The sequence below is a fragment of the Hyperoodon ampullatus genome, assembly GCF_949752795.1.
Source record: "Hyperoodon ampullatus genome assembly, chromosome: 1".
NCBI lineage: Eukaryota > Metazoa > Chordata > Mammalia > Artiodactyla > Ziphiidae > Hyperoodon > Hyperoodon ampullatus.
In genome coordinates this window covers 159,048,567-159,062,755 of record NC_136914.1, presented here as the reverse complement: position 1 = coordinate 159,062,755, position 14,189 = coordinate 159,048,567, and the positions used below count along the sequence as shown (strand labels likewise).

The window sequence follows — 14,189 nt, the reverse complement described above, 5'->3', positions numbered from 1 at the left end:
GATACAGGTGTAATTGAGGAAGATGACCAATGAGACCTAACATGGAAAATAGAAGGCAGGCACTATAGTTAAATTATAGTGTAGAAAAGAATTCAGAGAGATAGTAAGCAGTAGTGGAATTAATTCGAGGAATCTGGTGTGAAATTTTTGTTGAGAAACAAAGAAGGTATTGGATTAATGGTCTAGAGCAGGGGCTGGAAAAGTTTTCTGTTAAAAGCTTTGCAGGCCACGTAGGATCTCTGTCATATTCTTTGTTTGGGATTTTTTCAATAAAAAGTTCTTTAAAAAATGCAAAAAATACATTCTTAGTTCACTGGCCATACAGAAACAGGCTGCAAGGCAGTTTGGCCACAGGCCCTAGTTTGCTGATTTCTGATTCAGGAGACCAAACATGAGACTTATCATCCACAATATCTAACACCGTCACTCATCAGGTATCGAACACCTACTCATTATTTGGAGCCTCTGCTAGATTCTGGGAAGTAGAAGAAATAAATGATAGCTGGAGCTATAGTAGGTCTTGAAGATAACCAGGTTTTTCTCCAGCAAGGTGATGGAGAGTGGGCAGAGGATGAGAATTTGAATGAAGGGGAATTTGTCTCTGATAGGTCACAGGTTCTGTGAGGTGAAATGGAAAGCAGCACTAGAGAGGTAGAAGCGAGTAGGGATAAATTGTGGGAAAAGGTGACAAGTGCTCAGAGGCAAGGATTTGGGAAGACTTATGTGTACAAAGTGAAACGCTCATTTTAATACCATTGCATGTTAAACTTATTTATAAAGGTAAATCTAATATAATCATCACATTCCTTTCAAGAGTATCTTTCAATGATTTTGTATTACCTTGGGTTTTAAATAACTGTGGTCGCATTTTCTCCATTAATTAAAAACACTAAATACTAAAAGCTAGTATTTTAAAACCAACAATCTTTCATCAAAGCCAATGTGATTGTGGCCAACAAAAGAAAAAAAGTACTATCAAATTATCAAAGCAGCAGAAGTAGCTTTGTTTTTTCTTTTCAGAAGAGAAATGACTGAGAAGAGAAACAATAAATTAGATTTCATAAAGTACAGAGGAGGGAAAAGAAAAGTAGAAGCAGTGTTAACTTACATATTACCTGTATCAATCAAATCTTCAATTTTACATTATTTAGATTTCACTTTGGTATCCTGTGGAAATTTCTTAAACACAGTTAAGGAGAGTTAGCTGTGAGGAAAGATGTGAAATCTCTTTGTGTACAAAGTATGAGATGAGGCGAATGTGATGTTAACAAAAGCAGAGGAAGTCATTTGGTAGAGGAAACTTGTAGCTTCTTTTTGAAGCTTCTTCCCTTAGTCAGAAATGTATGTGAAGAACAGGGTCACTGCAGGTAACAGTTCCTGATAGATTCCAAAAAAAAAAAAAAGTCAACATGAACTTGTTTATCTTGATGTACATCTTGATGCAATTTTCATTAATGACAGACAATCATGGTTTTATGGTAACAAACCAATCTGGTCCAGTAGGCCAGCACCACAAATCTAAATACTGAGAAGGGAAAACACATGCACACATACACCAGCTGTCATCTGGACTGAAACTGAGTCTGTGCTGTCTTATTTCCCTACCAGGTATGCACCCTCACTAGAGAAGACAATCGAGAAATTGGAGGAAAACCTGAGGATGAGCAGCTCCATGTTCTGCCTCTCTACAAAGTCTCTGATGTGGATGAGTTTGGGAGTGTAGAAGCTCAGGAGGAGAAAAAACGAAATGGTGCCATTCAGGTACTGAGTTCTTTTCGACGGAAAGTCAGGATGTTAGCAGAGCCAGTCAAGACATGCCGACAGAGGAAACTAGAAGCCAAGAAAGCTGCAGCTGAAAAACTTTCCTCTTTCGAGAACAGCACAAATAAGAATGAAAAGGAAAAGTCAGCCTCCTCTCGTACAAAACAGATTGAAAATGGAAGCCAGGTGAAACAGTTGGCAGGTAAATTTAATGTGAAGCATTGTAGATATATGTGTTACGTGACACTTATTTTAAAAATGAACATTGTTAACTTTGGAAGATTATGTTCAATCATGGTCTTAGTTCTGTACTGGAATTTTCTCTAAAGTAGCAAGGCCCAGGCTTTGTTCTTGGAGATGGTAGTGAGGTGTGGCATCAGCCCCAGTGTGAGGGAGAAGTTTGGATTTTATTCTATAATAAATGGCAGTTTCATGGTAAGTGATATGGTGAAATTAGTGTTAATCCATCAACAACAGACAAGCCAAATTAGAGGTAGAGGAACTAATAGTTTGGAGATTGATGCAGTAAACCAAGAGTGAAGTAATAAGAGCTTGAGTTTTGGTGGTAGCAATGAAGATATAGCATAAGATGACAGAAGCAAATTCTTCCAAAATGATTATCAATACGTTAGTGACAAACCATTAGAATGAAGGAGAAAAAATATTTAAGGATGACTCCCAAGTTATAAGCCTAGATAATTAAAACAGTACTATTTATTGAGGTAAGTTTGAAAATAAGATTTATGAGGGAAGGGCAGGAGAATAAGATACCTTTCTTTAGCCATGTTGAGTCTGAGGTTTACGAGGGGAATCCACATATAGCTCTTAAAAAGCTTTTACCCATCAAAATAGATCACATCTGTAGTAGTAGCAATAGAGCATTATTTATCAATGATAGTGGATATTCTGTTTCTTGCTTTATCTACAGTTAATACTCTAAAAAGAGAAATCATACAATGTGATGTCCATATCCAAATTTCAGAGATGGTATTGGCCTAGCCATTAACAAAAGAAAAATGCATATCTTTTGCATTAGTGTAATGCTCTGCTTAGAACCAACCATCTTTGCTTCACAAAGTCAAATCTCCCTACTGATTGATTTTGAAGCTCAGGGATAAAACTAAGTAATTTAGAATAATATGTCAAAGATGTTTAATAGATATTTGTTGATTGGTTGACTTACACTAAGAGAAGTAAATCCTATCCACTCCCTGATATCTCTTTTAAGTTAGCTATAAAGTACAATCAGTTAGAACTTTGTGTCTAGTTCCTTCTAACTGGCCTCTGCAGTGATTGTTTCAGTTCTCAGGACTGCCACTGCGGCTCCATTTATCTGTTCTCATCTCATATCACTCTTTCTTTTAAGTGTGGTCATGAAACAGAAGTATGACTTTTAAAAGTTTCATTTACAAAGCTGTAAGTTCCTTTAAAGTTGTATCTACAACTGTGTAAATTTCCTTCCTGGAAAGCACGCTAATGAAATAGGGTTTGCCAATTGTATAAGGTGCTTTGGGTATTTAAATGAATGTCATTCTTTTACTCATAACATTGCTGAATCTTCCATAACAAATTTTTTGCTACATTACCTATTTAACATATTCGATTGCATGCCAGGCAATGGAGAAATAAAGTAAAATAAGACATGGTCCTTTCCCTCAAGGGACTACTTTGCAGTGAGGTGAGGAGGGGACTAAAAATGGATAATTCCAGTACATTATGACTGTTGCTTTATCTGACTGATGTTTGCAGTGGCTATGACAAAGTATTACAAAAGCACTAGAAGTTGGGTTTATAGACGGCTTCCTTGAGGAAGTGATAACTATGTCAAGGAAGGGCAGGGAGATGGGGAGGAGGGGGCAGGGCACTTCAAGTAGAGAGTGTGGCTTGATCAAATGCGCAGAAGCTCCAGAGAACACGATGCTCTCAATGGAATGGCTTTTGGATGTTTTATTACATTTTTCACCATTTACCAAAATGTACTGCTGTGTGCTCTGCCATTTTATTTCTAATGCTCTAGACACAAAAATTTGTGCCAGACAGTGATTAGAGAGCTCTGACATTGCTCTTGTCCTCGTGTGATGGGTGTTGCACAATTCTAGTGATGGTTCTCACATACATGTAGACATCCTCACTAGTTCTCATAAAGTGCTGATCGAGCGTGTTTGTCCTTGCTCTCTCTTATCCTGTCCACAGAACTTCTGCGACTTTCAGGACCAGTCATGCAGCAGCCCCAGCCCCAACTGCAGAAGCAGCTTCCACAGCCACAGAAGCAGCCACCACAGCTGCAGCAGCCACATCACCCCTTCACTGATAACCCTCAGTCAGAGTCTGTCAGCTCTTACACTTCTTCTGGATCCACCAGTCTATACACGAGAAGGCCCAATCCAGTTAGTCCTTATCCAAGCTCTTCACACACTTCAGATATTTATGGAGGCGCCAACCCTATGAACCTCTATTCCACCTCATCCCAAGCTGCAGGTTCATATTTGAATTCTTCTAATCCCATGAGCCCCTACCCTGGGCTTTTGAATCAGAATAACCAATATCCATCATCATATCAATGCAATGGAAACATATCAATGGACAAGTGCTCCCAATATCTGGGTTCCTATTCTCCCCAGTCTCAGCCCATGGATCTATACAGGTATCCAAACCAAGATCCTCTGTCTAAGCTAAATCTACCACCCATCCATACGCTTTACCAGCCGAGGTTCGGAAATAGCCAGAGTTTTACTTCTAAGTACTTAGGTTACGGAAACCAAAATATGCAAGGAGATGCCTTCAGCAGTTGTACTCTTAGACCAAATGTACACCATGTCGGTACATTTCCTCCTTATTCCGCTCATGAGATGGATGGCCACTTCATGGGGGCTGCCTCTCGATTACCACCCAATCTGAGCAATCCAAACACAGACTATAAAAATGGTGAGCATCACCCATCTTCTCATTTAATCCATAACTACAGTGCAGCTCCGAGCATGTTCAACAGCTCTCTTCATGCCCTGCATCTCCCAAACAAGGAGAATGACATGCTCTCCCACACAGCGAATGGGTTATCTAAGACGCTTCCAGGTCTTAACCATGATGAAACTGCTTCTGTCCAAGAAGGCTTCCACAAAGTACACGATGCTGGCAGTCAGGAAAAGCAGCCTTGTGCTGCTGAGGACAATGACGAGGTCTGGTCTGATAGCGAGCAGAGCTTCCTGGACCCTGACATTGGGGGAGTGGCTGTGGCTCCGACTCATGGGTCCATTCTCATCGAGTGTGCAAAGCGCGAGCTGCATGCCACAACCCCTTTAAAGAATCCCAACAGGAATCACCCCACCAGGATCTCACTCGTCTTTTACCAGCACAAGAGCATGAATGAGCCAAAACATGGCTTGGCGCTCTGGGAAGCCAAAATGGCCGAGAAAGCCCGCGAGAAAGAGGAGGAGTGTGAAAAGTATGGCCCAGACTATGTGCCTCAGAAAACCCACGGCAAAAAAGTGAAACGGGAGCCCACTGAGCCGCATGAACCTGCCGAGCCCACTTACCTGCGCTTCATCAAGTCCCTTGCCGAAAGGACCATGTCCGTGACCACAGACTCCACAGTAACTACATCTCCATACGCCTTCACTAGGGTCACGGGGCCTTACAACAGATACATGTGATGTCGCCCCTTGTGTTGGTTACCTCATTTGAAAAGACCACAACCAATCTGTCCATAGTGTAGTTCTCGTGATGTGGGCAGTAGGGAAAGGACACAGTATTCCTGACAAATGTGGTGAGATGAACCTCAGCTCACCAGCAAAGAAAGAGGTCATCTTACCATAGCACTTAATTTCCACTGACTCCTAAGTGGTCACAGATGGAATCTAGGCAAAAGACCAAAGCATTCTATGCAAAAAGAAGGTGGAGAAGAAAGTGTTCCACAATTTACATTTTTAAACACTGGTTCTATTATTGGACGAGATGATATTTAAATGTGATATTTTTCCCCCTTACAACTCTACACATCTGTGACCACTTCTAATAATACCAAGTTTGCATAGTCGTGGAACACAAATCAAACAAGTACTGTAGTATTACAGGGGCAGGAATCTTAAAATACCATCTGGTGCTGAATATACAATGTACTGAAATACTGGAATTATGGCTTTTTAACATGCGGTTTTTACTGTAATCTTAATATTAACTTTTATTTATCAAAATAGCTACAGGAAGCATAAATGAATAAACAGCAAAACACTGAATTTGTTTGGATGTTCTAAGAAATGGTGCTAAGAAAATGGTGTCTTTAACAGTTGAAAATTAATGCCTTTATATCATCAAGATGCTATCAGTGTACTGCAGTGCCCTTGAATCATGGGGGTACCTTTTCATTCAAGTTTTTAATCGTAATTACCTATTCTTACACAAGCTTAGTTTTTAAAATGTGGACATTTTAAAGGCCTCTGGATTTTGCTCATCCAGTGAAGTCCTTGTAGGACAATAAACATATATATGTACATATATATATACACACAAATATGTATATGTGCACAAACATGTATATCTATAAATATTTTAAATGGTGTTTTAGAAGCACTTTGTCTACCTAAGCTTTGACAACTTGAACAATGCTAAGGTACTGAGACGTTAAAAAAAAAAAAAGTTTACTTTCATTTTAGAATGCAAAGTTGATTTTTTTAAGGAAACAAAGAAAGCTTTTAAAATATTTTTGCTTTTAGCCATGCATCTGCTGATGAGCAATGTGTCCATTTTTATTATAGCCAGTTAAATCCAAAACGGGACTTATTGGATTCAAGGGAATACATTAGTCCACAAAATACATGTTTTCTGGTGCTCATCTCACATGCTATACTGTAAAACAGTTTTGTACAAAATTGTATGACAAGTTCATTGCTCAAATATGTAGAGTTTTATGAATTTTCTGTTAACTGCAGGTAGTGATTAACCGCATGCTACAGACTCAACAAAGCTAGTTCACTTAAGCAATGCTATTTTATGGATCTGTATGCTCTTCAGCGCTGCCTTTGTGTTGATAATTGTACATTGTGATGTTGTCATTTCTTAGCTTAAGTGTCCTCTTTACCAGGAAGATTGAGCAGACTGATGCCTGCATAAGATTAATAAACAGGGTTAGTTCCATGTGAATCTATTAATTAAAAGAAAAAAAAAAAACAGGCAGCTGGTTTGCTGTGGTGGTTTTAAATCATTAATTTGTATAAAGAAGTGAAAGAGATGTATAGTAAGTAAATTAAATTGTAAACAAAACTTTTTTAACGCAATGCTTTAGTATTTTAGTACTGTAAAAAGAAATTAAATATATATATATATATATATATATATGGATTTGAAGCAGAATTCACATCATGATGGTGCTACTCAGCCTGCTATAAATATATCATAATGTGAGCTAAGAATTCATTAAAGGTTTGAGTGATGTTCCTATTTGTCATATACCTCAACACTAGTTTGGCAATAGGATATTGAACTGAGAGTGAAAGCTTATAGCATTGTGTACCATCATTTTTTTCCAAGTCTTTTTTTTATTAAAAAAAAAAGCATACCTTTTTTCAATACTTGATTTCTTAGCAAGTATAACTTGAACTTCAACCTTTTGTTCTAAAAATTCAGGGATATTTCAGCTCATGTTCTCCTTATGCCAACATGTCACCTGTGTTTATGTAAAATTGTTGTAGGTTAATAAATATATTCTTTTTCAGGGATTTAACCCTTTTTTTTGAATCCCTCCTATTTTACTTGTATATGTCCTGATGTAACTAAAACTAATTTTGTAAATCTGTTGGCTCTTTTTATTGTAAAGAAAAGCATTTTAAGAGTTTGGAGAATCTTTTGACTGTTTCAAGCAGAAAAAAATTACATGAAAATAGAATGCACTGAGCTGATAAAGGGAAAATTGTAAGGCAGGAGTTTGGCAAGTGACTGTTGGCTAGAGTCCTTAACTCTCTAAATAAAGATGTTTTGATCCTGTAACCAATACAGGCACAGATCCATGAGGACTTCTCTACACAAACAAAACACTTAGGGGGATGGTGTGCAATCAACTGTACAATTATGTCTTAGTCTGTGTACATTTTTTCTTACTAACATTTCAAATAAATTCTTAATCAACAGAGGCCTTTGAGTTTTATTGGTCAAATCTTTATAACATGGCTTTTGTCTTTTAAAAAATTTCTCCAGTTTTTGGCTGTAATCAATTTACAGGCATTTCAAGAACATTTGTATTTGTCAAACTGCATGATTTTAATATTTTGCATATACCATATATCTAACCCCAAATATTTGATTACTTCATGCACATTTGTTGGTTTTGAGTCAGCCATCCCAATATGAGTGAATATTTGGTTTCTGTATCATCCACTGTCATTTGTCAAACTGCTGGCCAACAAGAGCAGGAAGTATAGTTTGGGGGTTTGAGGAGAGGTTAGGTAGGGAGGAAGAGAGGAAATTGAGTGGCATATTGTAAATATCAGATCTATAATTGTAAATATCAAACCTGCCTCAGAATGAATGGAAAGCAGATCTCCAATTTGCTTATATAGGAATATCAGGTTGACTATATAGCCATACTTGAAAATGCTTCTGAGTGGTGTCAACTTTACTTGAATGAATTTTTCATCTTGATTGACGCACAGTGGTGTACAGTTCACTTCTAAAGCTAGTGGTTAACTTGTGTAGGAAACTTTTGCAGTTTGACACTAATATAATGAATTCTGTGTGCATTTTTCTATGCTTTTTTAAAAAACAGTTTCATTTCATTTTCATGAGATGTTTGGTTGTCTATAAAAATCTGAGGATGGTTATAAATACTGTAAGTATTGTAATGTTATGAATGCAGGTTATTTGAAAGCGTTTATTATTATATCATTCCTGATAACGCTATGTGAGTGTTTTTAATAAAATTTATATTTATTTAATGCACTCTAAGTATTGTTGAAGTTTCTATTTACTGCCTGAATTACTGCCACCTCAGTGAGGCAAAAGGGAATGAAAAGAAATTGCTTTTTAAAGATACTTTGTAGATGGTTATTCTTAATAGTGAACTATAAGGTAACATCGAAATAATTAAGGCCAAAATATTTCTCTAGTTATTCAGCTTTGTTTTCAAGCTTACTTGTTAGCCCCTTCACTTTGCACGTGTAGCCAGTGTAAGTCAGGAGTGGTGTAACAGCACTTCTGCTGACCGCAGGCTGACCATCCCTCCTGGTGTAGAGTCTGAGGGCTATCGGTGACAGCAGGGACGCCAGGGTTGAGTTCATAGGTCTAAGGCCAGCCCTGCTCTCAGATTCTCATTTTCCTCTTCAAGTCCACCCTTCAAGGAAAATTCCTCTTCCTGTCTATCGGAAAGGCAGGCAATATTAGGCAATGGGAGTGGGAAGAGGTAGCCTGGGAGGCACCAGACAAATGTGCATGTCCTCACCCACCCCACATGGCTTCAGGGAGCCGGAGGCTAGATTGTCCTCCTCTCTACTCCTTCCCCTGTCATGTCAATCACCCCTCACACAACCCCAGTGCACTCCTGCCGAAACACTTTCTAGAAACACAAGATATCAAACACAGTTACTAGTTCTACTTAGACTGAGTCTTCCAACCCTCACCCTGACCCCTTCCGAAATTGGTAGGGAAGTCATTTACATCACACCTGAAGTAAGGGAGTTCCCTTTCCCATACTTTTCTCTCTGTTCAGCCTGGGTCAAATAGTCATGCCTGAGCCCAGGAAATCTTTGAACTCATAGCCTGGGTGATTTCTCCAGCACTCTACTCAAAGCCAGGATGTTAAGAGGAGAAGCAACATCATCATTAAAAAACAGTGGTTCACCAATTTTTTTTTTTTTAATTTCAACCCTCTGGGGGTGTTGTCAACACTCATTTCATGATCTATCCTCTGGTTGGACCTTGGGAACCTCCCACTCTTCACATTTGCTAGTCTCCACTGCGCAGGGCAAGGGGAATTTAAGGTTCTGTGAGCACAAAAACTTTTCCTGCCAGGGCCCATCCAGATCCCACTAGTGGAGGCTGGTGATGCCAGTGCCCTGTAAATGAAGGTGCAGGCAGCCCTGCTGCTTCTAAGCCCGCAGGTGGAGAGGGGAGACAGCTGGCAATAACAAATGAGCCAGCATCACAAAGCTTTATTGACCCCTTGCCTCCTCTGGAAATAATTGCCAAGAATGAACCTTTTCATGCAAGCAGGCATGCACACAGCTGCCCTGTCACACAGTACCACTTGCTCCTTTCCTTGGTCTCTTCAGTTGATCTATCCTAAAAACCCTCCCTCCCGCTTTGGGTAATTCGAGCTTCTCTTCGACTCCTGCCTGATTCTGCTCTGTACCAAATCAGCTATGTAAGAACCAGATTCAGTGAGAAAAGACCTTATTCATCAAGGAATCTTCTCCTCAAGCTTCAGAGAATTTTTATTTGGTTTTGTTGGTTTAAAGGCCACCTGGAGGTGAATGTCCAGAAAAAAAAAAAAAAAGGAAAGTTGGGGGAGCATCTTTTCTTTCAAATCAGTGCAGAGGGAGAGTGCGAGCCACATGAAACACTTGCTAACTAACTTCAGTCACTGGGCTTTGCGGTAAGGGGCGAGGTTACTTCCTCCCTGCCTTCTTCCCTCTCTCCGCTGAGAAATACTCTCTAGTTGTTAAAGTGGTGAGAAAACGTTCGCAAAAAAGCCTAGAAGAGAATTAACCATAATTATAGATTATTTGTTTTACCAGCACTCTTAAGTTTTCGAAGAACAAAAATACTTTTATTCCCATATTTTTGAGGCCACGTGCCTGCATTTCCCTCTCTCTTACCAGGCAATTTCTCACAAATGTCTTTGCTTGTCTGGTACAACATTCATTCCCTCTTGAAAGGAGCCTCTCTTTTCCTTGCACACACGCTGCACGAGTATGCTTTCTTTGGGGGCTTCCTTTTATGCTTTTTCAAAAGGAATTTCTCGACTCACATTGACATTTTCCTCTCTAATCAATTCTTAATTCAAACTGAAATGAGGTTTCTCCTTAGGTGATGAGTAAAATAGTAGTTACAGAGAGATACTCCACTTCTTCCCTACCCCCACAAGAAGGAATTCAGGTCATTTAAATTCACAGAATGAAGGACTTCTAGGCATATTCACCAAGCACTTGCTTTATATTCCTTGCACAGCATAGTCACAGTAATAGAAATCTGGGTGGTGTAGCTTGAAACTTGAAATGCCCCTGGTTCCCTAACCCCTCTCTCATGGGTAGCTCTTGACTGAGCTTTAAGAAACATGATGAAGTACCGGCAGAAGTGCAGCAGAAAGCACCTGGCTTTGGATGCAGTAGTTTTACTAGTTAAGCTTCATCTGTAAAAGTCCGTAAAATAGTACATTCCTCACAGGGACGTGGTAAGGATTAATGGGAATGTAAAACTTTAAGTACAAACTCAAATACACGGTTATTCTTCCAAAGTTTTTCCTCTCCCTCCCTCCCTACCCTTTGCTTCCTGCTAGAAGGTGCATCCCACTGACCACACGTTAGTGCCCACCCAGCTGACTTCCCACAACACGACCCCGAATTCCCTCGCCTGACCAAACAGGTTTGCATAACAGTGTAAGAGCTCTTGATTATGAAGCAGCACTAGGACCTCCAAGCTAGAGAGAAGACAGTGACAAAACAAGGAAATAATCCTCTGTCCTATAATCTTATTAAACCTCAAATTAGTTTTCAGATGAGGTAATACTCCCCTAGTGACTCTGTGAAAATTCCAGTAGTTCAAATGACATCACAGTTTCTAAGATACCAAATACACACCAAAGACTAATAAGAAGCTCAACCAATTTGAGTTAAAAGCAGAAGGAAAAAAAAAATTAACCAAAGGAAAAAAATAAATGATTGAGGAAATTATGTTTTTATTTCCTTTCCTTACAATGTCATCTACTAACAGGTGTATTTCGTGGAATTAGTGTTTATAATATCCATGTTTCAAATACATGTATTTGAATAAAATATTTTTAAGGCAGAGTATATTAAAATGGAAGGGAGTTATGTTCCAAATATTATGTATCATTGATTTTTTTTAATTTTTGTTTTTATATTCCCTAGGAGATGACCTACAATAAAGAACTATAGCTCTGGGTTCAAATCCTGGCTCTGCATTACTAGCTGTGCAACCTTGGGCTATGTGCTAATCTGTCCTGTATTTTCCTCAATTTCCGCATCTGAAGAATGAAAATAATAATAACTATGTCACAAGGTTGTTGTGAGGAATACATGAGTTCAAAGCACATCAAAAGAACTAAAAAAACAAAATTAAAAACCAGATATTATAATTATGTTAATTAGTTGAGCTGAAGCTGAAATTTCCTACCATAGTGGTTTTATTTTATGCATTTTCAAGTCATTAGTGAAAAAAAGGAAGTACATTTTAACTGTACAAAGTCATGGATGAGCAAATTTGAATGAGACCTTAGAGATCACCTTTCCCAACACCTGGTTTTATATAATTATTCATTCATTCACTCATCCATCCATTCATTAAGAAATAGTTTTAAACACTCACTCTTAAAAATGGTGTCACGTGCATTTCTGGGAGTTAGGCATCCAGCAATGAGCAAAACCAATAAGTCCCTATCCTCTTGGAGCTTATATTCTAGTTAGGAGAGAGAGAGACACAGAATAAAGTAGCTAAGTGCACAGAGGAAAAGTAAGGCAGGGTAAGGGAAAAGGGAGCAGTGACTATTGGGAGGGATGCTGGATTTTTTAAATATCAGTTTGTCAAGGAAGTTTTACTGATAAGGTAATATTTGAAGACAATGAAGATACAAGCCATGTGGATATTTGAGAAGAGTATATCAAGCAGAGAGAAACAGCAAGAGAAAAGCCCTAAAGTGGGCTAGCAAATATAGGAAGGTTGTGGCTGGAGCAGAACAAGCAATGAAGAGAGCGGTGAGGATATGTTTAGATGGTGGAGGGGGTCCCTGTTATAGAGAATTGTAAGTCCTTTGGCCTTTACTCTAAGATGATGATATTAGAGGGTTCTCAAAAGAGGAGGAACATGACCTGATTAGCGTTTTAAAGGATAACTCTATGTTAAGAATGGATTTTAAAAGGCAAGACAGATCCAAGCTCATAAAGTTAATAAGTCATGTCAAAATATTCATCCAAAACGTTCTTTTCCAAGACACATAATAACTAAACTCTCTAAAGCCAAAGAAAAATAAGAATTGAAAAGAGGCAAGAGAAAAAAATTCTCTCATGCAAAGGAACCCACATAAGGCTATCAGTGGATTTCTCAACAGAGACCTCACAGGTCAAGAGAGACTACAATGACATAGGCAAAGTATTAAAGAAAGAAACTGCTAATCAACACTATTTTACCAAGCAAAGTTGTTCTTCAGAACTGAAGGTGAAATAAAGACTTTCCCTAATAAACAAAAGGGAATTGATGACCATTAAACCAGCCTTAAAAGAAGTGCTGAAATGAGTTATTTGATTTGAAACAAAAGAATGCTTACTAGTAAAAAAAAAAGAATGATTACTAGTAAAATGAAAACATAAAAATATACCACACATTGGTAAAGATTAGCAAATAAATTCAGAATACTCTAATACTATAATACGGTGATGTGCAAACTACTTAATTCTAGAGTAAAGGTTAAGGCACAAAAGCATAAAAACAGCTCTAGCTTCAAAAAGTTGTTAATGGATACACAATTTTTTAAAAAAATGGTTAAAGATGACATCAGAAACATAAAAGAGAGTAAAAATATAGTTTTTATATGCAGTCAAAGTTATCAGTGCAAATTAGACTGTTATATATACAAGATGTTTTGGGACTTCCCTGGCAGTCCAGTGGTCAGGACTCAGTGCTTTCACTCGCGTGGCTCTGGGTTCAATCCCTGGTGAGGGAACTAAAATCCCACAAGCTGCATGGCGTGACCAAAAACAAAAACAAATAAACAAAACAAAAACAAAACAGATGTTTTATGTAAACCTCATGGGAAATACAAAGTCAAAATCTACAACAGATACACAAGATAAAGAGAAGGGAATCAAAGCATTCCACTACAGAAAGTCATCAACTTACAAAGAAAGGCAGGGAAAAGAAGAAAAGAAAAGAAAACCTGAACTTCAAAACTTACCTACCAATAATTACTCTAAGTATCAATGGACTGAATTCTCAAATGAAAAGGCATACAGTGGCTATATGGATGAAAAAAACAAGATCCAACTATATGCTGCCTACAAAAGACTCACTTCAGCTTTAAGGACACACACGGATCAAATGAAGAGTACACATATTCCATACACATGGAAACCAAGAGAGCAGGGGTAGCTATATTTATATCAGAAAAATAATAGACTTTAAGCCAATAACAATATCAAGAGGAAAACATGGACATTATAATGATAAGGGTGTCAGTTTATTAAGAAGATTAAAAAAATCATGAGTATATA

General features: G+C 38.2%; 1 protein-coding gene across 1 annotated transcript in view; it reads left to right on the top strand.

The window, feature by feature from the left end:
• Nucleotides 1–5,411, top strand: part of TET2 (tet methylcytosine dioxygenase 2) — a gene marked incomplete at both ends in the record, with an annotated part of 37,484 nt that extends 32,073 nt beyond the window's left edge. Inside the window, 2 exons of the mRNA XM_079696604.1 lie at nt 1,609–1,963; nt 3,955–5,411. Of these exons, the coding sequence (XP_079552730.1) occupies nt 1,609–1,963; nt 3,955–5,411 (1,812 nt within the window). The remainder of the gene's footprint in view (nt 1–1,608; nt 1,964–3,954) is intronic.
• Nucleotides 5,412–14,189: the final 8,778 nt, after the last annotated feature.